Raw genomic sequence first — 27,239 nt, 5'->3', positions numbered from 1 at the left:
CTTATACATGAAAACAACTTGTTGCGTTTGTTGCAACGGGCATTGTCGCTGTCCACTCGGGAAATACAACCCGTTTAGTTCTCTCCACCACTCGGCAAGCTTACGAGCTGTGTGTACGCACGCGAGTCTGTGTCGCAAGCTATGTGTGTGCGCTTAGCACAAGCCTCCACTGAGTGCGGGCGCACAGCCGAGAACTGTGAAGGCTTTTATACTTGACGTGCTCGCCGTTGTACTATTGGGCAAAAACACAAGCTTTTCTCATGTGAGATTGGCAACTGTGCAGACGAATATCAAACATGGTAAATTAGAAAACTTTGGTCAGTTAAATTATGCTACTGTAAGTAATGTTTATTCAGCAATAATTCTCCAGTACCAAAAGCAGAACCATTAACATCAGAACTTATCAATCCTTCTGTATTTTCTAATATAACACAGATTCCAATAAAGTACCGAGTTTTAGTACCCATCCCTAGTACTCTATTATCAGAATTATTGAGTACTCATTTTGGAGTTTTTTTTTTTTCGTTTGTAAGCCATTGACTTGCATTTTACGAATAATCAAGAACATCAATAGCATTTTTTGTGTTCAAAAGACATCTAATAGACAAAAACAAACAAAGCTAAAATTGAGCTATAAGTCAAAATTTAATAAGTCTAAAAATAGACTAGTCATTAAATATTAGACAGATCTTAGCAGGCACAGGAAGTCAGATTGACATCATATCTTAACGTCGTGGGATGTTGCATTTTGTTTGGAAATGAAAATCCGACATCTATGTAAAGGCAGACATCAACGTACAATGTCCAACCTAAAATTAACCAAATATCAACGTCTAATGATGTTACAGCTTGACATTGTTTGGACATTACCACTATGACGTATATCAGACTTTGAATTTTGGTTGCCATACCTGATGAATAAATGTCAGTATTTGACGTCAACATGACATTTTAGATGTTGGCTCAATGTTGGATTTTGGTCATTTTCCAACACAACCTAAATAAACTAAATATCAACGTCGTTATTGGGTATCAAAATAACGTTATACTTAGAGCCTGGCTAGACATTGGATTTTAGTCATCTGACGTCACAACCTAAATCTAACCTAACATTAATATCTTATGACGTCTGCCTGCTGGGATTGGACAGACTTCACATGTGTAGTCATTCTTTCCTGTCTGTTTGCTGACTAGTCTCCATTTAGGCTTTTCTTAGACGTCTATTAGATCTTCGCTGACAGACCAAATTAAAGACGTCTATGTTTAGACGTCTATTAGAAGTCTTTTAAACATAAAAGTGCTTTGTGGGCTCTTTTTTGTTTAACTGAAGAAAAAATAAACATCTACACCTGCATCTAGTATAACATGAGAGTGAGTACATTTTATATTAATAAATTTTGGTAAACCTAAAATGTGTAAACGAATGACATCACAACATGCTGATACAAGAACATTACAGAGCTTGATTTGTGCTGAGATTGTTGACAATGGATCCTGCAAGACCAGTTTTCCTCCGTCACAGAAATCTAATACGGGCGTTGACTCTCAGACAGGGACATGGGGCTTTCAGATGAAGTCTAGAGATGCTGCGTTTGTAGGACTTACGGTTGGCAGTGCTGGTGGGACTGGGCACCCAGTTCTCTGTGAAGTTGACGTTGCACATGTTGGTGCTGCAGCAGCAGAATCTGTAGGTGCCATTCTGGATCTGCGATGGCGTTGTGGTAACCACGCAACGGTCGTCATGGCAGTCCTGCTGGTCACCAATGTAAGTCCAACAGCCTGCGATGAAAAGATGCAGATGGTGGAGTGAAACACTGAGATACAAACTGGAGTTTCTTAACAATGAGTAGAGATGATTATATTATATTATATTATATTATATTATATTATATTATATTATATTTTATTATATTATATTATATTATATTATATTATATTATATTATATTATATTATATTATATTATATTATATTATATTATATTAATTATTTTGCATTATATTATATTATATTATATTTTATTATATTATATTAATTATTTTGCATTATATTATATTATATTATATTATATTAATTATTTTGCATTATATTATATTATATTATATTATATTATATTATATTATATTATATTATATTATATTATATTATATTATATTATATTATATTATATTATATTATATTATATTAATTATTTTGCATTATATTATATTATATTATATTATACTAAATTATATTAATTATTTTGCATTATATTATATTATATTATATTAATTATTTTGCATTATATTATATTATATTATATTATATTATATTATATTATATTAAATTATATTAATTATTTTGCATTATATTATATTATATTATATTATATTATATTATATTATATTATATTATATTATATTAATTATTTTGCATTATACTATATTATATTATATTATATTATATTATATTTTGATCTTAATGTCTATAAAACTATTAATATTAACATCATATATATCATTTTTACCATTTTATATTGTTTTATTTTGCAATAAAATGTTTATATTCATGAACATTTTATACCAACTCAGCGTTTAATCCTTTTTTATTAAAGAAGCCTAAAATAATATTAATCTCATGTCCATTCAATCATTGTAAGATTAAATTGTGTAAAATAATATGATTATTTAAATGACAATAAACTGATATTAATCTCATTTCCATTCAATCATTGTAAGATTAAATTGTGTAAAATAATATGATTATTTAAATGACAATAAACTGATGACAACTTTCTATAATTTATAATAAGCTAAATTGTTTTATTAAGGCATGCACTGCCATTAAATGTTATATATTTTAGCTTGCATTACATTTTTAAGTTATGTCTGAACTCACCATTTTTTAATTCAAATTTTAAATATTGTTTTCAATAACACTGTAAATAACTATCTATTATAACTAGTTATGAGATTATTAATAAATTGTTAGTTAATGGGTTATAAATGACTTGTTAAATAAAATGTAATAGTTTGTTTATTATTTATAACTTTGCCTTATAGATAGCCAATAGATAACTTACAAGCTGTTAGTTAATAAGTTATAAATGACTTTTTAACTGTATTTTAATCATTTATACCTATACCTAATAAATTAGTAATAGATCATGAACAAACTGTTAGTAAATTACTTACTCAAGACTTGTTAATTCTAAAGTTGCAACTATTCTTAACTGTTAGTAAATGAGGAATAGTTGCAACTTTAGAATAACGTCCCAATAACATACATAAGCTAATAACTAACACTTACCTAATATATTAACTCACCATTTACAGATCAGTTGTTCATATTTGTTAGCCATCTACTAATACCATTGAAACTTTGTAGAACAGCAAATGGATGAAACAAATTTAAGCTACAGAAATTTTGTGTGATATTTAAAATATAACATTTTAGTACCTTAACCTTGTTCCACTCATAGGTTTTTCTGTTTGTTGTATTTTACCAAAGAAACTTAGATTAGTCAGCACTATGCCAAATCGGGAGGTTGTCTATCAAAATAACTTACGATAACGGTCCAAAAATGTGTACACCCAAATTTATATTTTATAGAAAAATATTAAATACTAATTTAAAAAAGAAAAAAAAAGAAAAAAAAGTTTAAAAATTTTTAGGTTCTAATTCTTTTTTTTTTTTTTAACAATATTTGCTTGAATTTAATTGTAATTTCTTTCAAATCCTAAATATGTTTGGCGACTAAAATATTATATATATATAATAAATATTAAAAAAGTTTAATAAAAAAGTTTAATAAATCTGTTTTGCTTAAATGCACCAAAATACATTGCCTATATTTACTGAAAATGGATACAAATATTCATTTTCAAAATGAGCTGTACTCAATTAGGATGAGTATATTCAAAAGTAACTTTTTTCATTACACTGAATCCAAAGTTTGAAAATAATTTTTTTGGCAAACTAGCATTTAGTTACTATTTGTTGGTCATATTCTGAATAAACATGAGAAAAAATAACGAGCAACTTTCATTTTTAGCTGAACCATCCCTTTAAGAGCAACAGTGAAAAGTCAACAGAAGGACGTCTAAGGTATATATGCCGAGGTTTGCGTGTGTATTGGAGTTGATTCTGACCTTGTTTGACCAGACGGATCTCTCCGTCATGTGTTTTCTCCCAGAGGCCGTAGCAGCGGCTGCTCTTGCTGCACAGGATGGTGTTATTTTCTCTGGTGATGTGCCAGTCACCTGCCACACTCTGCTCATCCACCTGCTGGTGCTGGTCATTAAAAGCACACTCCCGCTCGCGCTCTTCACTCTGAGCAGCTGCCGACACACAAAATGAGAAAAAGAAATGAGATTATTAACAACATATTCCTGGAAGGCCTACGTAAACACTGCAGAAAAGCAAACTCAGCATTATTCACACAAGTCCCTTTAAGGCGAGTCAGCTGTAAATGTAGCCATCTTGAAAACACTCCCAGGTGGCTATTTTTTTATTTTATGGATCTTACTGTAAACCATTCATCCATGTATGTTTCATTCATTTTAAAAGAAAATGCCACTTGACTGGACTAAACTGGCTGTATTTTCAGGCCTGCAGGTCAGGTTCATTTGCCTTAATTTTTAAGTCATCAACTGATGTACACAACCAAGTCCCTATTTTTTTTTTTTTTTTTTTTTACTCAGATGTACATCACAATGTCTAAGAAAAGGCTCACTGCTGTTTCCGTTTCACTGAAATCTTAATGGGATAAAACATATAGAAAATTCATAGACAGTCATTCATTTCTATAGTCTATATTTGGGGTATTCTTAGATGTCTTATCACAAGACTTATGAAGCGTTTAACAGTCATCTTAATTTTAAATGCTTAAAAGTTTTAACACTTAAATTTTTAAAACAACATATGAACATTTACAGTCATTGATGTGTGTGTTATATCATCTTTGTATATAATTATACAAGTTACAATTAAATGCAAGGTGTTTGTAATGCAGCGTCAATGGGGTTGAGAGTAAATTTGACGTTATTCTCTTCTCTGCCTGCCGTCATCAGTCTCACACTATTTTCTCCTTTTTCTGAAAGTCTTGATAACACCATTGTTTTGTTTTTATTTTATTATTTCAGCAAATAGGAATATAAAAAAATATTTGTTGTACTGGCCCATTCGCTGCGCACTAAGTTTACCCAACTATGATGACTTCCGGTGCTGAGAAACCCAGAAATGGGAAAAGGGTCTATTAGATATTCACAGACAGCCTAACTTAAAGTCGTCTAGGTTTAGAGGTCTTTTAGATGTCTATGTTTTAGACATAAACATGCTTGGTGGATTCTTGATTGTTTAACTGAAGAAGAAAAAAACATCTACACCTTCATCTTGTATAACCTGTGCTACATTTTATATGAATAATGTTTGGTTTACTATTGTTTAAAACTAGTATAGATTAAAACTTTTTTACTAAGGATGCAATGATTTGGAAATTTTGGCCGATATTGATAAATGATAACCACAACTGGTTAACCACTCAATAACCAATATATAGTCAGATAAATAATTATTCTTGATATGTATATTTATGAGACTGATTACAAAAAGAAAAGACAAACAAATACAGTTCATGCTGCACATTTTTACAAATTTAGTTTTTTTGCAATACTGTACACTGCCTGACACAAGTCTTGTTGTCGATCCCAGTTGTAAGAGCAACAAAATAGTAACTTGACTCCTAGTTGATCATTTGGAAAAGTGGCAGAAGGTAAATTTTTCCGATAAATCATCTGTTAAACTGCATCCCAATCATTACAAAGACCTACTGGAACCAGCATGGATCCAAGATTCTCACAGAAAGCAGTCAAGCTTGGTGAAGGAAAAATCATGATTTGGGGTTACATTCAGTATGGGACATGCGAGAGATCTGCAGAGTGATTGGCAGCATCAACATGCTGAGGTATCAAGACATTTGTGGTGGCCATTGTATTTCAAACCACAGGAGAGGGCAAAATCTTCAGCAGAATAACGCTCCTTCACATACTTCAGCCTTCACGTTAAAGTTCCTGAACGCAAAGAAGGTCAAGGTGCTCCAAGATTGGTGCCCGGTCACCAGACATGAACATTATTGAACATGTCTGGGGTAAGATGGAGGAGGCATTGAAGATGAATCCAAAAAATCTTGATGAAATCTGGGAGTCCTGCAAGAACGCTTTCTTTGCCATTCCAGATGACTTTATTAATAAGTTATTTGAGTCATTGCAGAGATGTATGGATGCAGTCCTCCAAGCTCATGGGAGTCATACACAATAATCATTCTTTTTCCACTGCACCATGACTTTATATTCTATACATTATTTCTGTTAAGTTACAAGAATTTTGTCTAAGCAAAGTCAGACCTTACTATACTAATTAAATAATTAAAAATCAAGGCATGAACATGTTTTATTTTGGTAAAATAAGCCTAACCTAAAGGCCTTTACCTTTTATATAAGCCACTTCTGATACCAAATGATCAACTACAAGTCAAGTTATTATTTGTTGTTCCTCAAACTTGAATAGGTGACAAGACTTTTGTCAGGTAGTGTATGCCATTTGTTTTTTCTTTTTTAAGTTTTTCAAGGTTTTTCTTTCATCCATTCGATTAAAGTTACAATTTCAAATTCAACAAGTACTTTATCTCACTAAACACCCCCCCCCCTCCAAAAACTATTTATTGAACAAGTATCTCCACATATTTCTCCAGAATTCAAGCAGACATTATTCAACAATTACTTTCAGTGCACTACATTCCTCTTTAACCCAGATTTCTCTCCACAGCCAACAACATAGGATGCCGATTGGATCAGCATAAGATGTATTTCAGCCCTACCAAATGATTTCCTGCCTCAAGGAAGTTGAAGAGTTCATTCTCCGCAGAGGATAATCAGGTTGAATGTGGGCGCGTACGTCTGATCAATAGCTAAACCTTGATTAATCGGACACGCCAGGAGGGGTTGTGTATGTGGGTGGGGGGGGGGGGGGGGGGGGTACCTAAAACGGTCCCCTTGCTTTATACTATGAGCGAAACAACAGAACACCTGGGGCCTCCTGCGCACCTGCTGCTCCTCTGTCCAAGCATAATGCGCACCAAACTCCATTACAAAGCTTCCTGTAAGTCACTGTCATGACAACACTGGATAGGAGGGGCGCCGAGCGTACGTGCAGAAAACCAACCTTTTTGAGCGCTGCCGCGTATTTAGAGAACACAAAACCGTGATGACTGATAAGGGCCCTAGCCAACGGGACTGCCCTCATTTCCATGAGCCTAGCCAGCAGGGCTGAATTCTGCTGTCGGCTGATCGCAATCACTGCCGCAGCTGGCCCGCGCTCACCCCAACTGTATCCAATGAATTAATCCTCTCTCTCTCTCTCTTGCCGCACTGTCATGCAAATCTCCAGGCCAGTGTCTGAGTTACCGAGAGGGAAAAAAAAATCATAATGCCACTCGTTTAACAGGCTTGGTGAAGTCATGGCTCTGGACTATTGTATTCGAGGCGTTCAGACAAGTGAGCAGGGAGGGGAAAAAGCCCCCTGGTAGCATCATCACCGGTATCCGCGTCCCATCAGAGTCCAGGCAGGGAGAATTGCTGCTGTATGTCCCTGGGGGAGGCTTTTGTCTGCTCCCCTACAGGAGCGTAGCCTGAAACGGCTGCACTGGTTTGTATCCGGCCACACACACCAGCAAGTGGTAGCGTAAGCCCAGATGAATGTGTCCTGAGCGTAGCCGCGGATGCCTGACTCTGCAGGACTCCTCATTATACCGAGCAATCCTTAAACGAAAACCAGGGCTGCTGGACTCGAGAAAGAGGCGCAAAACGGTCCCTCAGTGGCTAGAAGAGGGGGGAAAAATTGTCTCAGCTTGGCTTGCCCCTCTTCAAGACAAAACACAGAGCTCCACTGGGGGCCATAAAGGACCGCTGATGGTTCAGAGATTCCTTCCAATTACAGGGGTGAAAATTGAGGATCCCCTCCACCCTCCATGTCTCTGGCTGAGCCAGATGGATAACGCTCACATCCTCTTCCTCTGCACTGAGCTTGTGCTTGCGCACTTACAAGAGTGTGACTGGGGGTGTAATATCACATTGGTGTCATTTGTGGATTTAGGGCCCCGTCTTTGTTTTGGAGTCAGTGAGACAGGTCATTAGGCGCGACAGTTTCCTGTAATTTGTGTGAGAAACTGTGAGCCTTGAACACAACACAGAGGTGGAAGGGAACATGAGCGACCAATCAAAGAGCAGCACACGCCAATGTAAAACATTGGAGCATTTACTTGATGGCTCCAAAGCAAAGCTTTAGAGTTTGGGGAAAACAGCAGGATATGAAACCTTATAGCCAATCACAGAGACCAAATCTTTGTTTATTAGTTTGTTAAGTAGCTCTCTCAAGTGTTTCTTTAAAAAAAATCAAAGGAGACTGCTCTTCTTTTAAAGCCAGCCCATGTTTCTATTGACTTACGAGTGAATGATGTTGATGGCTGTAGTGTATAAAGGGGCACAAAACATTTCTAATGCATTATGGATTATGTTCAGAGATTTTGCCCATTTTAGAAATAAATTACACAGTTGTGGGCTCAAATTGAACACATCAGAAATGTTTAATAATAGTAGTATTAATAATAATAATAATAATAATAATAATAATAATAATAATAATAATAATAATAATAATAATAATAATAATATTTCCATTCTTTTATTTTTATTTTATTTTTTGGTTGGGGGTGGGGGGGTGGAGGGTCTCCTCATCCACCATAAGTATGCAGCATCCACCTTGATGACCTCATGGCAGCCATATTGCACCAGACCACACACCATACACCAGCCGATTGGCGGAGTGATGAAGCCATCTATGACAAGGAGGTGGTTAGGAGACCATGATGGTCAGAGGCTAGTGGGAAAATTTGACCAGGATGCCAGGTTAGACCTCTACTCAGTTTCAAAGGACAACCTGGGTTTTGTAACAACCGCAGAAAGTTGGGACCTCGGTTTAACGTCTCATTCGAAAGACAGTGCTCACTGAGTAGTATAGAGTCCCTTTAACTACACTGGGGCGTTAGGACCCACACAGATGCAGGTTGAGGGCCCCTTGCTGGTCCCACTAATACCACTTCCGGCAGCAACCTAGCTTTCCCATGTGGTCTCCCATCCAGGTACTGACCAGGCGCAGCCTTGCTTAGCTTCAGTGGGCGACCATGTGAGAGTTGCAGACAGCTAGCTGCCAGTTTAGCCATACTTTGATATCAGTGTAAGAGCACCACAAATAATGAAAATAAATTAGTAGTACAATTGAAAATGACAAATATCATTTGTCTGTTTAAAGTAATAGAGTATTATTTTGAATTCAATTAAGAAAATATAATGTGAAAATGTATTTATAAAGGTATAAGGGTTATTTCTGTACCTAATACAGAATCTTGTTGCTAAAATGTCAAAGTCTGTTAAAAAAAGTTATGACCAAGGTAGCACAACGTCATCTGAAAAGGTCAAAAATAAATGAAAACACAATCTAGTGGCAATGATTTTTTTACAGTGTACTGTTTTTAAGATTAATACCCAATCAACAATTCATAGCTTCCCTTTTTTGAAACTTGTAACATTGATGTTAGCAAGGACACAGCACTGCAGTTTTGTTCATTTATTTGAACATAAACATTCCATTACTATTCTGACAGCAGAAGACAGAATGAAATTTAATTTTGTTGTTGGGTGTTTGTGTATTTGTCTTAACGGTAAAGGTAATCTACATAGAAATACATAAAATAATCATTAAAGATGCTGCAGTGCTGCATCAAAACAACATATTTCTAAAAGATATCTAATACTGATCTTCTTTGTCTTTTGTTGTACATGGCTTTCTCCGTCTAAAAGCTACTGTTTAAGTCACCAATGTGGCAAATGTGCCAATAAATGAGATCAATACATGCAAACAATAAGTTTATTAATGCATAATAATAATGCTTAAAATTAATATTGGCCAAGTGTTTATTTCTGTTCATCGCTCTCATCATGCTATTGTTCAGTTCACTGTTGTAAGATTATGCCAAGAAGGGACCGAAATAAATAAAAACGGTAAGTTTAATATTCCATAATGTTACTGCTACTCATTAATATATGTGAAAACCACTGATTCTCTTTATCTACATGCTACTGTTTAAATCAGTGTGCTAAATGTGTCAGGAAAGAAAAGCAACTTTATATATATATATATATATATATATATATATATATATATATATATATATATATATATATATATATATATATATATATATATATATATATATATACACATACATTTTAAGGTCTAATTTAATAGCCCCTTTAACTAGGTTAATTAGGTTAACTAGGCAGGTCAGGGTAATCATGCAGTGATTGTATAATGATGGTTTGTTCTGTAGACTATCACAAAAAAATATATAGCTTAAGCCTTTAAATGTCACTTTAAGCTGTATAGAAGTGTCTTTAAAAATATCTAGTAAACTATTATTTACTGTCATGGCAAAGATCAAATCCATTATTAAAGATGAGTTATTAAAACTATAATGTTTAGAAATGTGTTGAAAAAATCTTCTATCCGTTAAACAGAAATTGGGGAAAAAAATAAACGCGCCTAATAATTTTGGGGGGATAATAATTCTGACTTAATCTGTATGTCTTTCTCTATTGAGAAGCTACTATATGAGTTAAAGGCTTGATTTTTTCTTTCTGCTTCTGCACGATTCCCACACCCACTCACTAGAGGTCTGCAGATTTAGACTTTTGCAAAGCCAAAGCAGTCAGCGTGAAGTACACACTGTGTGAACAGTAAGGGCTCCATACTTGGCCACACATCACCGATTTCCTTTCCTCTAAACATTACAATAATGACAGAATAGTGAACTGATGGCTTTCATTTCAGTCCTAGCCATCTCTCGCTTGCAGCAAACAAACAGTAGGAGAGGACAGGCTAAATCTGACATCATCACAGAAGGACTTTCGTTCCAGAGTGAAAGCCAATTTTCTGATTTTAATTAAAGATAACAAAAACAAACATAATTTTTTTTCTGTGGATTAATTGAATTGTTCACCTCAAGAATGGCCTAACAAAGCAAATAGTCTCACTTCATGACTACTTTAACGACTTAATGGTTTACTGGGAGTCTAGTATGCAATCTTTAACAGTCTGCCAGGAAGCAAATGTTGTTTTCAACAGTAAGTGCTTCAGAGGGAGAAACCAAAAGCTGAATTTAAACGTTTTTGAAGTTTACAGCTTACATCCAAGCATTCTGCTCCAGGCTGTTTTTTGTTTGAGTTTAGTTTAAAAGAGATGTGTTCACATGTTTTCCCAGGGGATATATGGGCAAGTATATATTTTTATTATTATTTTAAATGACAAATAGGCTGGGGAAGCTCTGTAGCTCAACAAAAATAGGAAAGGGCTGTCTGTCAGCTGAAGCCACATCACATCAACATGTAAGGGCAGACAGACAACAACACTGCTGATTATAATTGGAGCAATTTGTTAAGGTTCCTGGTTCATCGGCTACAGCATCAGCCCTGAAAGTGCCATAACAGCTGATCAATAGCGGGCCAGACACATTAGAGAGTCTGAAAAATTAAAAAGGTGCTGCTGGCACTGTTTTCTTTCCCCAAGAGACGTGTTTTCTCATAAATAGGTCCAACTGCGTAATCTGAATTCCCTTCATTCCCGTTCAGTACAGCTGGGATGAGAGCATTTCACTCAAGTGTTTCCTTCATGTCGTGATTAATTCAGCTTTCATCGACTGGCTCCGCTCCATCCGGACATGCATTTTCGAATCTTCCAAATGACTCGGCTCTTTATTTTTGTCTGCTGGGCAGCAAGAGAAAATTCCTCCACCTCTAGGTGGCAGGGTGCTCTACTCTCTACCGAAAGAGCACAGGGAGGAGGGTGAGGGTAGAAGGGGATTGTGGGATTGTTTTTGGGGGCAGTCTGTACCAGTCTGACTCGGCCCTGCTACTGTTTGTGCAGCAGCTCAAGGTTAGAGCTACTGCTTAGAGGCCTGTCAGCAATTTCCCCAGATAACACTCAACTTTGCCTTACTGGGGACCTTCGGCCTGTGTTAGTCTCAGCTCCTGGTCTTCGTTTTAAAGGGAAAGCGCAGTCCAAAAAGCCAGTGATCTGCCCACAACTCACTTGCTGGCACTGTGAAAAACAAAACGGGGCTTTTCTATAAAGAATACATCAGAGTAAAGGACTACACAAACCTAAGCCGAGTACAAATCGTGATTAATTTATCACGTCTCCGCTGAGGCCAAAAGCTGAGGCTCTGTCTGCCAAAGAGCCGAAGGGCCTGTGGCCGTTTCCTTTCCAGTAGATTATCTGAGAGGTTGGCACTGGCCCCATCTTCTGCCAATGTCTCTATGGACAGGGAAGCTGTCAGGCTGGCTCTCAGATACAGGAAAGCAGAGAGGGGGCTGTGCTGGCACTGGAGGGGGCACCAGCAGAAACCTCACTCCAGCTTGGCCTAGGAGAACTTAGGGGCCAAATGAAAGGAAATAGGATGGTTCAGCAATTCCAGAGCCATCTGGTGTGGCATTACCACACCAGACCATCAGGCAGTTACTGTAGATTAGGTGGCGTACTGGTGAAATATACAATTTCATTGTACTATATCGTAATCAAATAAAAGCTGCATTCATTATGTGTACTTTATGAATAATTAACTTGAGTAGAAAATTAAGTGTGGCATTTGTATTAACACTACAGTAACCCAAACTTGGTTCTCAAGAACATTGTCAGTATTAAGTGTTTAATAGTTTGTAAGTGACATTATCTGTTAAGGATCTGTTAAACAAAACAGATCCTTATGTATAGGCATGGGTCAGAATAAGATTGTAACAGTATGATAACAGCTTCACAGTATTTACTGCTCTAAAATATATTCTTTTTAATGTCTGGGTAAAAAACAAGAACTTTTTTCTGCTTTGAACACAAATGGCTGCGACCGAAATCACAGACTTCCATACTATAAAGTACGCTAAAAACAATATGCAAGCCAAGTACTACATGTATGTCCGAATACATAGAAAGTAACCAGATGACCTACTGCTTCCGGTGAGATTCTGAAGTGCCCATCCGATGTCGCGTGATGATGATGACAAAATGGCATCTGTAGTACGTCCGAGTTCCATTTATGCTACTTACATTCATGATGCATACCATACTTTTCTATCGATCGAGTAATAAATTCAAGTAAATTAAAATACAATACCTACTGAGTAGTAGGTGATTTCAGATGCAGCCAATATATTATATTTTGAGAAAGATTTTAAATATTTTGTAACAGTAAACAGGTCAGGCTAAATAATAATGGCAAATTGTTCACTTCTGCTGTCTTGATTAGTTTCAAAAACACAGATTTCTTTACAATTTAAAATCCAATCATTGGATATCTTTTCTGCTGGAGATACTGTTGTCCTTAAAAAATGTAACAAAAACATCTTGCATATACTGTACAAATGATATAAAAGAAAATGTTGCCGGTTTTAAAACCTTGACTTTTCCAAACCACGGTATACCTGGAAAACAGTTATCGTCCCATGCCTACTTGTATATGTATTTAATTTTATGCTAATATTTAATATTGCAGTAGTTCTAAACAAATGCAAACAAAAGACACAGGTTTTTACCCAGTGTCCACATTTTCAAATATTTATTGTCCAAATGACTGTGCTGAATAGTTCAGTTTGTAATGGTACTGAAGCGAAAGTCTCATATTGGAATGGTTCAAAATACGAATATGCGTTTTGTGACACCCACAGTCAGTACCGTCAGGATCAATCATATATTTAAAGCATAACGATTTAAAGCAAAACATGCATTTGCATTATATTCCAAAAATATATATTGTGCAAAATGAAAAATTTCAGCTAAAAGCTGACTTGTCACTGCGTTATATGCAAAATCAATGAGAAATTCAAGTGGACTATTTAGGAATGCACAATATAGACACTACCTATAATGTCTAAATTGTATTCTCAAGGGTTACTATAAGTATAAAATACTCAACCATTGGTTTGGTTCACTTTTCCTAATTCGGTTTTAAAAAATACTATTTTTTATTTGTATAATGTTTTTATTTATAAGTTTACAGTCTTAATATCAAAAATAATATATATTTATTGATATCTTAATATACATATAATATATATTAATATATAATATATATTCATATATAAAAAATATATGAATATTTAAAAGTGACATCAATATATATATATATATATATATATATATATATATATATATATATATATATATATATATATATATATATATATATATATATACATACACACACATATATATTTATATATATATATATAGTCTCTGTATTCATCAGGGGTCCCCACAGCGGAATGAACCACCAACTTATCCAGCATATGTTTTACACATCGGATGTCCTTCCTGCTGCAACCTAGTACTGGGTAACATCCATATACACTCATTAACACACACACACTACAGTCAACCTAGTTTATTCAATTCAACTATAGTGCATGTCTTTGGACTGTGGGGGAAACAAGAGCACCTTGAGAAAACGATTGTGAACATGGGGAGAACTCCACACAGAAATGCCAACTGACTTAACCGGGACTCGAACAAGCAACCTCCTTGCTGTGAGGCGACAGTGCTAACCACTGAGCCACCGTGCCACCCCTTATACTGTAAGTATAACAGAAAAAATATATAGGAGATTTACTCATTGACATAATTTTTCACAAGACTCAGTACATATACTAAACTCAGAGTACTTGATTCTAGCTTGATCCCCGAAGCGAGTAGTTGCTCACACAAGCAATCGAGAAAGTCATTAGTCTGCAACAGCATTTGAAGATAAGCTTAAGGCAGTGCTCAAATACAGGAGGGAGGAAAGACAAATCCACCTTTTCAACAGACAGGAATTTATTTAGTCCTGCGGTTTCATAAGGTAACATCTGCCGAGCCTTAGAGACAAGGCCACTGACAAATCGAAAAAATAATGCAATTACTGCTTTACAGGCTTTGTTCCTTTATCGCAGGACGATTTGTGTTTCCATAATCAAAGCTGAAGTGAAAACAAAATGTGTGAGATTCAGCTGCAGGGTCGTACATGTAGAACCCATGAAATTGCAAAAAAAAAAAAAACCTTTTAATGTCAGATTGACTTTATCCGCTTTCCCAAACAAAAACAGGCCTCCAGATAATTAGCAAAACACCAGACAGAGAGCTTTTTATTGAACTGACCAGAAACTGTGGAGCTTGCAGTGCTTCTCAGTTTATTAATAATAATGAGAGCCTCGTCCACTCTGTTCAGGACATTTACCTTATCTATCTACCTCTGCAGGACACCAGCTCTCCATCCCTGGACGCTAACGCTAATGTCTGCTTTATATCATGGTCATCTCAATAGGATTAGCTGAATTAATTCGAGAGCGGAAAAGGATGTGGATGGATACAACAGGCCAATGTGGTTGCGGTGTTGGTTTCAGAATAGAGTTAATGACTATTTTGATTATGATTAAATTTGTTGACGATTTCTTTGACAAATAGGGTTTACTTCAAGACAGGGGCTGTTTCTCAATATGCGTTCTTCAGCGGTCTTGCGTCCTCGTGTTCTCGTGTAACGTCATCATCAGCTGCCAAAGTTCAGTTACAATACTCAAGACCGCAAGAACAGAGGACACATGAAACTTCCCGGATGTTTCTTGATATCGAGGACACAAAGATTGCAGACTAGAGCAACGAACTTGCTCTAGAAGCCCCAGAAGTCATTGCGACTGGAGATAGGAAGCGCAGCATTTCATCTAGATTTATTATTAAAGTTCAAATATCACTTATTTACCTCAGGAGTTTCCCTAAATGACACGGTGAATGTAAACATTAACATGGACATCTTAATAAAGCAATAAACATGTAAGCGTTTTATTTGCTGAAATTCGTATTAAAATCTGTTTTATTTATATTGTGCAGAGTATTTTGATAATGTTTTTATGTAAAGTATATATTTTGAAAAGCGGGAAAAACAATGAATCGTTTAATGAATGCTGTAATGTTTAAATAATTTTACATTAAAAATGCGTGAAGGTCATATGACCAGCAATAAGAACGCAGCATCTAATTTCTCACATGACGCGTTCTCTGTTCTCGTGATCTCCCGAGTTCGTTCTTCCGAGGACACTTGGCAAGACTGGTCTCCACAAGAACACAAGTCTATTCTTTGCGTACTTGGAATTCAGAAACAGCCTATGTGAAGCGTGCTGTACATTGTGAGCACAGAAATAAAAAAATGCAAGCTAATGTAAAAAGTTGTGTAACGTGTCCTTCTTTGAATGTTTTGGACAACATGCACTAAACTTTTTCCCACTGACACCCACAGTGGTATTTTTTACAAATACATCTTTTTTACACAAAGAAATGAATTTTCCTAGACAGTGCCATCAAGAACAAAAAAAGATATTTGTTCACATACAGACTAATAATTACTTGTTGACAACCTTCATGATTGATTATTATTTGTACTAAACTCGAAACCAAAGAATGCATTGATATAATATGTTAAATTGTATGTGGCTTATGTCAAATCAAAAATTCTCCAAAAATGGTTTTACATGTTAATTCTGAACCTCACGAATTGGCCCAATTGTCCATTTTTTAATACATTTTGTTTGTTTGTTACATAATAATCTTTGAAGTGGTAGAGAGGTTTATTTTAGCTAGAAGGAGTGAGTGAGATATCTTTATGCCTATAGACAAAATATAGGGTCAACTATAATTATAGTTGAAAAAGGGGGCAGAGAGCTGAGTGATATGACACGGTGCATAAATGTGCATTAACACATATATTAAACTGTTTACATGTTAGGGTTGCACGATTAATCGAAAAAATATCACAATTTTTATACACCTCCCCACACAATCTTAATCCAGCATTTCTAGGATTCAGCCAATTACATTTTCAAGTTTCACATTTTCAAGCATAAAGGCGATCGCACAAGTCTTCACATTGCTTTGCATATGTGCTCAGCAAGGAGGATACGTCCAAATAGTGTTGAAAGAGTCCCATACTGTATTTATAAGGTATAATAGATCCAAAAATGTAATTTCGGTCTTAATTTAATGACGTATTTGAAGACACATGAGCTGACTGTGAGCTGTCCGTTTACAAGAGAGGACGCACGCTAATTAATGAAGTCTACTTAAGTGAACAGAACCTGCATAGGCTGTGAATGACAGGTAATAAAGTTCTAAAATAATGTTTAGTTTGTTGCACAGAGCGATCGTTTGGGAGGTATGTGTGGTTTTTTTGATGGCAGACATGACACGAGCCCACTCGGCAGTAAAAGTGAAACCGACAGCATGCATTTTATCTAAATGATCATATATGTTTTAGAGTTATGCTTATGACCAGCATTTTGATATGTTTTTTTTTTCTTTCATGGCAAACCCAGAGTGTTGTGCATGAGAATAAGTGTGTAACAGTGTCAGTATAACTACTCTAGCCTATATGATGTAAAATATAATGTAGACGGGAATCTGATAATGACAAATGTCTCATTTTATCAGTGAAAAAAATGGTCTAATAATGTTGTCAATGACAGATTGCAAGCATATGTCTCAAACTAAATTGTACTTCAGAATTATGAATTACATTCTGATTTAATCAATCTACAGTGCTTTAACAACCAGGAAAAATTTTAAGTCGATTCAAGTCCACTGTTCCAAGTCCATGCAAAATTTTGAATTTTATCAAACAGTGGACCTACACATAGACCTGATGTTATTATTGTTTATCTTACCATATGTTTGCAATAACAATAATAATAGCCTACACATTAACCTTTATTTTACATCTACAAAATTGTGAGAAAATTGTAATCTTTATTATAAAGCCAAAAAAAAAATGTGATTCTCATTTTAGTAAGAACCATGCAGCCCTGTTGCCTCATTACAAACATATATGGCCAATTTTACAATAAGCAATTTAAACTAACAAAAAAATACATTTAAAAAGACCTTATGCCTCTTTGACCTGACTGGGTTTTAGATCTGGTTTGTTAGAAATAGACATAATATAACAGGTCTCAAGAGGCAATGCATCAAATTCCATTATTCCACACCATGTCTTTAAAATATAAAAATGTATTATAAAATAGTATTGGTGGTTCATTCCGCTGTGGTGACCCCTGATAATACACAATATGAATAAAGAGACTAAGCCGAAAAAGAAAATGAAATGGATAAAATAGTATTTTCAATGAATTTTTCCCACAGCTCCTGACTGGCTTGAACAAATAAATGAAAGCTTAGGTGTATTTAACTGACTGTATTTTGATTAAATCACATTATCAATGCTGTAAAAGCAACCCTGGTAATTCAAATCAATCTTTTTCCTGAAGTGCTTTGGTGACTAAAAACAAAACCCATTAATTTCTATTTTCACAGAATGGTCATTTTTTTATCTCTGTTTACGCTGATAGCCTAAAATGAAAACAATAGTAATACCAAATAACACTAAAATAACACTTTCTTACCACAAAACTGCAATTAAAATATACTAAGCACCAAACTGCAATCTGTGTCTTGCTTCTGCGAGCATTTGTTGGCACTTTTTCAAGTGTGATATTAGTGTGCCATGGCTGTTCGGGGCCCTTTGGGAGTCTTGTTGCCATTCCTCAGGAGTCTACAGAGGCAGACTCATCTCAAGTCTTTGACTTCCAGGAATCAGAGTGCTGGAGTTGTGCATTACAGTGCAGCTTCATCTGCCCGTGGCTCTTTAAATGCAGACAAACAGAGAGGTTTCCCTGCAATCCAACTCTGACGGGCAGAAGTGAAGTCGCCTCAGTCTTGTGTTTGAGAGATGTGTTGCCATTTGCCCTGCAGAGAGTCGCTTGCAAAGCAACACAGGGATGTTTACACAAGAGCGGCCCGCAAGTCACTCATTAATCATCTGAGCAACATGAAATTCCTCCGTCCAAACGGCCTCTGCAATACAGCAAAGCAATCCCAAGAATACAAAACCAACTCCGGAGGAGCCGTAATAATGCAAATAACTTTTTCTCTGCAACAAAATGGCTGAAATTAAGTTTGTGTCTTGCAGACCAGCTTTGAATGGCAGTTAGTGTGGATAACTCTTTTGTAAACGGCTAGACGTCACATTAAGCTTGTTGGCATAGTCTAATGGGAGGCATTAGTATATTTTATGTGTGGGAAGGGATTACATAGTTCACAACAGGGCACTTTGACCTGAAACTCACAAAAAACAACACTCAACCTAATAAACAATCATGACCTCTGACCAGATCCTACTGCCTAGTGTCCTGACAGCTGGCGGGTGATGTGTACCATGTGCGTGTGTCTGTGTGTATCCATGTCCAGACTTTAGGGGGGTTTAGGCAGAGGGGGAGTGCTAAGTCTGTCTGGACCCTTCCCCCCCCTTTTTTTCTGACGCACCCGGCTCTCCCTTAACGCCAGGGGGTCCTAAAGCTGCTTTGGCCAGCATAACCCCAGTGTTTCTCTCTGTGACTGACTGTCTGTCTGGGTAAATCCAGACGTAAAAAAATGGAGTGTCTGGTTGGGTGTAAGGTGAGGTCAGGGCAGCAGGTGTCTACAGAGAAATGTGAAGGACAAAAAATACAGAAAAAAAGATTTTAAAATTATACGTAGCTGAAATTGTGCTGACTCTGAATTCTGATTAACCGAGCCACAATGAATGTAGATTTTAAATTGTGATAAATGCAGACCTGTTAATGTGCCAAATAGCCATGTTGCCTGGCAACAACATTACTTAAAGGAACAATGTGTGCGGCTATCTAAGAACACGCCTCCAAATATAATTACTAAATAAATGTCTAAACAGGTTTTCTAGAATGATCCAAACACATTGGAATATGTATGTAAACAACAGCTATGGAAAAAATAAGAGACCACTTGGAAATGCTCAGTTCCTCTGGATTTATTAGATATGGGTTTGAGTCCAATTTAATATTTATTTTATTCTATAGTTTTCTTACTTATGGAGCTTTCAATTGCCATCAAACATAAGTTCTATTGTCCCCCCTTACCAACTTCTCGGTTGGTTTGTGTTTACACTGTCTATTTTCCGTCTAAACCCCGGTACGCTTGCGTCATGGAGCTTCTGTTGTGTGCATGTCTGTTGAGGACACGAAGCAAAGCGCCAAAATGGAAAGACGTCCATACATCGCGGCCGTTCTGCTTTTACTGAACCTTTTGGCTTTGGACATACAGAAAGCGACTTGCGTTCATCTGCTGCAAAAATATTATAAATGTTCAGAACATCACGCAATGTCTGCAGAAGCTGTTTTTGAAGGAGAGAAGCAGACATTATCACTGATTGCCCTGGCTCAGTCCCGCTTGTCACAGTACGTACATGTACAATATGCGATACACAGACACAAACACAAATGAACTTTATGAAAACAGTAGTTTGTTGTACAGTTTGCGGTTCACTTTCGTTATTTGGTATGATTGCATTCATACCAGAAGTGAACCGGACCAGAGTTAGCTCAAACCGTACTCCAGACCACCTCTTCCAGGCGGAGTCGGGTACGGTTCACAGGTGCACTTCCAAGTTCAGAAGATACGTTCATACTAGAGCTGCACAATTAAGTGTAAAAAGATCGCGATCTCGATTCGACCCACTAGACGATCTTAATCCAGCATTTCTACGATTTTGTTAATCATATTTTCAGGTTCAGGAGAGAAGCAATGGTGGCCGCACTAGTCTTCACATTGTTTTACATACGTTGTTCAGCAACATGGACACCTCCAAATGATGTTGAAAGAGTCACATGCTGTATTTATAAGATATAATTCACCTCAAAAATGCCACTTCTGTCTTCATGTAATGTATTTACGCAAACTCACACGTGACGTGAGCTGACCATCAGCTGTTACCACAGAGAGGGTGGTCGCGCACGAGCGCCTCTGAATGAAGTCTACTTTAGTGAACAGAACCTGCATAGGCTGTGAATTACATGTAATAATGTTGTAAATAACATTCCGTTTGTGGCACAGAGTGATCGTTTGGGAGCCGCGCGAGAAATGAACCGCTCTTAGCAGTGAAAATGAAACCGAAAGTGCAGCCAGTGTTGGTAACTGAACCCGCCGAAATGCAAAAATACCCACCCAGTCTTCTGAATTCAAGAAAATCACGTCAGTGATAGATTTTAAGCAGAAAATTACAGATTGTAAACATATGTCTCAAACACAATAATTCAACATAAGAATTATCATCATCAGCAGCATTAATGACCAGGACAAATCTAAAGTCTGTTCAAGTCCACCCTATCCAAGTCTATGCAAAATGTAGCATTTTAACCAACAGTACAGCTACACAAAGCCTATTGCTGTTTTACCATATGTTTAAGAATAACAATAATAATAGAACACTGATATTAACCTTCATTTTATATCTACAGAATCGTGAGAAAATCGTGAACTTTATTTTATGCAAAAAATCGCAATTCTCATTTTAGCCAGAATCACGCAGCTCTCGTTCACACTAGGTAAATGTACTGTACTCTGACGTCAAATTAACATGGGTGCCGACCAAACGTGCTACTGTGAAAGCACCCTTATTGTCTAACAATTTCTTTTCCAAATTTCAAAGATCAGAACATTCCGAATAGTTTTTTTTGTTTGTTTTTTTCAGAAAATGATGATTAGTCAACTACTACTACTACTACTACTACTGTTGCTAATAAAGCTAAATGTTTTCTAACATTATAATTTTACAACCCTTATTTATTTTTTGTCTCATTTTCAATAAATGATTCACTTATCCACTCATAAAACTTCATGTTTCATTGCTGGATGTTTTTTTGAAGAGTTATACAATGGCATATTTTTGATGGCTGTTTAACCTATTGGTTAAATAATGCAGATGCGAAAACAACTTTCATTTTTGAACATCAAGTTAAATGCATATAAGGCCAAAATAACATCAATGGTTTCATCTAAACTATAAACAGTTATCTCAGTACTTCTGTTTTATTTGACTGTTTGTAACTTCATAATTAATTCAAACGACTAAAGACAGAATCTCTTGATTTTTGCGTTTTTCAAACACAGATTTGAATGCAGCGATTTGAAGGATTAATAAACATACACAAATCACCATCATTTATAATTTATGTTGCGTGGGTATTGCGATCCTGGGGCCTCATGTACGAAGACTTGCGTGGAAATCTTACTAAAACATTGCGTACGCACAAAGCTGTAAATGTGCGTACGCAGAAAAAAATTCAGATGTATGAAACACTGCGTACGCCGAATCTCACGCATATTCTTTTGTACATCTGAATGAACGTGAAACTGAGCGCAACATGCACGAGCACAAAACCCCTCCCTGCCTCCTCCCCCGTATGAATATGCTAATGACTATGCTAATGTAAAAACCCAACGAAAAAGCAATGGCAAAAGCAAGCAAAAAGAGAAACTTTGAACAGAATGTGAAATTGAGGTGCTGCTTTCGGAGGTAGACCGGAGAAAAGCGGTGTTATTTGCAAGTTTGTTCGGCGGAATTAACAACAAAAGAAAAAAAATAGAGTGGGAGAGTTTAGCTGATACGGTTAACACAGTTGGGTCTGAACATCGCACTGAGTGGATTTAAAAAAGAATTAGTGTGGTTTATATCTGTAAAATGTTGCAGTACCCTCGCAGTCTCAGTGGCGCACCTCATAAGAAGCATATGATCGTGTACTGACACGTTCGAGCATAACTCGGCTCGAATCCAGCGTCTGATGATTTCATTCTTCTTTTTTTTCCCCGCTACATATCAGATTTTGCCCACTATTTATCACGAGAAAGACAAGTAGGAATCATCAATAAGTTTGTGCATCATATTTTATTTGCACATTTATTGAATGGAAATGTTTCTGATTCACGCATGCAAATTTATCTTCACATAGTGTCTTTATAGCAATGTGCGTGCAGTAGATTACTCAGATTACATTGGGAAAACAGGCGACCGCTGCAAATTGTGCTTTAATGTTTAGCTGGTCAACTGTATGGTATGGAAATCTTACATACCTACTATATGAACCCGTCTCATACAGACGCCATTGCAAGGATCAGACACTTTGTAGAGAAGAATTTAACACAACTGTCTCTAGGAGTCGCCAATGGAAATAAAACAGACACGCACAAAAAATGTGCGTACGCCTGCCAGAAACCTGCCGTGAACCTGCGCAAATTCCCACGTTCAGTTCATTGTTAGTAAATCCAAACGTGAGCGATTCTGAGCGTGAAACCTGGCGTACGCAAAGTTTTTGTGCGTACGCAGCGTTGATACATGAGGCCCCTGATCTTTTAATGATTAATTGTGCAGCTTACACTGAATGCATTAATGCAGGTTAAACAAGTGGAGACAGAAAACACTTTTAATAACCTAAGAAACCCACTACATCGCAAATAACGTACCATGATTTCTCCCGGCATCATTATATTTTACAGGAAAGCCTAAACGCTTTCATACAGGTAATTTGAATGAGGTGGAAGATAATCTCTCTGCGATTGTTACAAATTTAGGATTACTCTACAAGTAAAAAAAGTATTAATCTATGAGTCACGTGTTTTTCGAAACCATGGGTTGTGATCTGTACGAATCACGGATTAACCATGATCCTAAAATTAAAAGAATATTCATTATACTGTATATATAATGTATATAAATGTAGAAAGTGAAAAGTGTGTATTACGTTACCAATGAGATGACAGAATCATGGAGTTAATTTGATAGTCATTGTTATGGATTGTTACTTTATGTCAATCAGAGATGGGATAAGACTAAGCATATGCTTTTTCATTTGTTTATTAGTATCGTTATAAGTAGTTTTCACTTATATGTTCCAAATAAAGTCTAAAGTCGAGTTTAAAAAGTGTATCTATACATGGAAACACAACTTGTAAGAACCAATGCACTAGTCTAGACCACAATGTCCCATCATTCAGCACATTAGCCAAGTTACAGACATCATCATGTAGTAGTAATTCTGGTTCCCTGTCTAGGCAGAAGCACATATCTGTCAGAGCCAAGCAGACAAAACATCCACACAGTAAACACACGCAAGATCACGTATGTAGACCCAGCGAATGATCTCAGTGAAGGACGCGAGAGGAAGTCAAACGCTATCTGAGGCTCAGCACACAGAGTAAGAAAACAAAGTAAACTGAACGCCTTTTCCTCTTGGTTTGTGTAGAAACCAGACATGCTTTCCCGATGAACAACTCCGCTCTAAAACATGCCTCGAGTCATCACGTCAAAAAAACAAGACGCTTTTAATTGGAGCGACAACTCGAAAACATTTTACAACAGTGCTTGTGGCTTTCTTTCTCAGTTTGGTGACTGGATCAGACTGGCAGTGGTTAAAGGCGAGACACTGCAGGTGAACAGGGGAAAGAAATGAACAGCCATCACATTCATCATAGTTCCACAGTTGATTGGTTGCATTAAGGATTGCAGACATTAGTTTTATTACACTTTTTAAAAATGATTTGTTTTAATAGGGCAGGACAGTTCACCTAAACCTGGAAATTCTGTCATAACGTACTCTCCACTTCTCACAAACTTGGTTTGAGTTTCTTTCATCTGTTGAACACAAAATAAGCTATTTTAAAAAATACTGAAAACCTGTGAACATTAACGTTCATAGTATTTGTTTTCCAACTAAGGAAGTCAATGGTTACATGTTTCCAACATTCCTCAAAACATCTTCGTTTAAAAACTAAACTCATAAAGGTTTGGAACCACTTGAAGGTGAGTAAATGTTTATTTTTGGGTGAACTATTCCTTTTAAGTATGACAATAGTATTAAATATTTTCACATATATTCATACTAGCAGAAAAATCTAAAGATTAGATAAAATCAGGTTCAAAAGTCTTGTTTTTGTTTAGTTTTTTTTGCTTTTTACATTACAGAAGGGATGTTGTGACTCTTTTTATCACTCCATAGTTTGTAAAATATTTTTAGAGAAATTTTAATGTTCGGTTTTCAATAAAATTAAATATATATAATCAAACAAAGTATCTGTTAACATATACCATCTGTCAAAACCTTCATAATGTAGATAATAATAATACTGTAAAGTGTGGTCTTCTAATGGCTACTTCCAGCAGGATAACATGCCATGTCATGAAGCGCAAATCATCTCAGACTGGTTTCTAGAACATGACAATAAGTTCACTGTGCTCAAATGGCCTCCACAGTCTCCAGATCTCAATCCAATAGAGCATCTTGGGCATGTGGTGGAACGGGAGATTCACATCATGGATGTGCAGCCATCAAATCTGCAGCAACTGTGTGATGCTATCATGTCAATGTAACCCAGCCAGTCCTACACCACTCAACTTGCTCTGAGCTGGGATCAAGCTGGCGACTTTCGGCATGGGAGTCGGTTGCTCTAACAAGGAGGCCAAAGACCATGACCAAGGCTAAAGGTCTCTAGAGGTCACTAAAGACCCTTTAGACGTCAGAGGAGTGAGGTTTACCTGCACAGCACTTCACTAGCTGGCCTCCGCTACATCAGTATGGACTAACATCTCTGAGGAATATTTCCAGTACGTTGTTGAATCTATGCCATGAAGGATTGACGCCCTATTCACACGGGGCTTCAGCGTCAACGCTTGACTGAAGGCGTGTCTGAAGTTGGAGCTGAAACGATCGTCATAAAAGCGTCAGCCAATGAAATTTAGCCAGCAATAGGCCACTGTCTGAGCTGGTGTATTTGCATACAGCGATCTGATTGGCTGACGCTTCCATCGGCGCTTGAAAAGTTGAGCTAGTCCCAACTTCTGCAGCGAGGAACGCTTCTGAAGCGGCGCCGACGGATCCACAATGCAGTTCGGCAACGCCTGACGTCACCCATTCAAAGTGAATGGGAAGCGTTGACGCTGACGCCCCGTGTGAATAGGGCGTAAGACAGATCTGAAGGCTGTACTAGTAAGGTGTACCTAATAAAGTGGCCGGTGAGTGTAGTGACAAAAGAAACATTTTGGCATGTTTTACATACATTAGACACTACAACAAGATGTTGACACTCTATTTTGGATGCTTTCCCTCCACTACACTGAAAAAAACACACTTTATGAAAAACCAAAATTGACAGGTGCATAAAAAATGGCATTTTTGTAATGTCCCGCCTTAAAGCTGAGCTTTTAGTTAGTGTGATTCGACTGAAGCAGACGTACTAAATTAATGACATCATTTATTCATTCATTCATTCATTTTCTTGTCGGCTTAGTCCCTTTATTAATCTGGGGTCGCCAAATTATCCAGCAAGTTTTTACGCAGCGAATGCCCTTCCAGCTGCAAACCATCTCTAGGAAACATCCACACACACATTCACACACACTCATACACTACAGACAATTTAGCCTACCCAATTCACCTGTACTGCATGTCTTTGGACTGTGGGGGAAACCGGAGCACCCGGAGGAAAACCACGCGAAGGCAGGGAGAACATGCAAACTCCACACAGAAACGACAACTGAGCCAAGGTTCGATCTAGCAACCTCCTTGCTGTGAGGCGACAGCACTTAATGACATCATTTAGAGGATAAAAACACTTCCTCCATCGGCTCACCTGTCGTCCCACCTGTGGAGACACCAGAGGCGCAGACACACCCTGCACTACAAACAAATCCCATTGTGACAGTCAAGACTCCTACCACAACAAGCCCTTACACGCTTCACCTGCAGCAATTCATTTACCATACAGGCCGTTTTTGTTGGCTAGACGGCAGTGCTAGTCATGCATACAAGACATTTGTGAATGGGGCACGTATAGGTTTACTGACATGTTCACGGTAAAGGAAATAACAATCTTAGTTCAAACACAAGTATCAAGTTCGCACATGAGTGTTTAAAGGTTGAGTTGTTGGTTGGTTTCTTTAATGTATTTAAAACAAGACACTTTCTATTTAATCAAAAATACTGTCACATGTACAATTAAATGTTAAGTAATTCATTCTTTACTTGATGGAAAAGCTGATTTTTTAGAATCATTACTCCAGTCTTCAGTTTCCTTATGATCTCGATAAAATTCTTATATTTGATGATTTGCTGCTCAAGAAACAATTATTTAAAAACTTCTGAGTTCTTTAAAGTACACATGAAATCAAAAATAACCAGTTTGATTTTGTTAGCACACACTGCTAGTTTTGTGGTTCAAATTTCAATTCATCTGTGCATG

At 36.7% G+C, this 27,239-nt stretch overlaps 1 protein-coding gene across 1 annotated transcript in view; it reads right to left on the bottom strand.

The window, feature by feature from the left end:
* bmpr2b (bone morphogenetic protein receptor, type II b (serine/threonine kinase)) overlaps positions 1-27,239 on the bottom strand; it is a 151,462-nt gene that overhangs the window by 75,647 nt on the left and 48,576 nt on the right. Inside the window, 2 exon segments of the mRNA NM_001039807.1 lie at positions 1,606-1,779; positions 4,130-4,318. Of these exon segments, the coding sequence (NP_001034896.1) occupies positions 1,606-1,779; positions 4,130-4,318 (363 nt within the window).

This window comes from Danio rerio, chromosome 9, assembly GCF_049306965.1.
Source record: "Danio rerio strain Tuebingen ecotype United States chromosome 9, GRCz12tu, whole genome shotgun sequence".
Classification (NCBI taxonomy): domain Eukaryota; kingdom Metazoa; phylum Chordata; class Actinopteri; order Cypriniformes; family Danionidae; genus Danio; species Danio rerio.
This window is presented reverse-complemented; position numbering and strand designations above follow the sequence as displayed.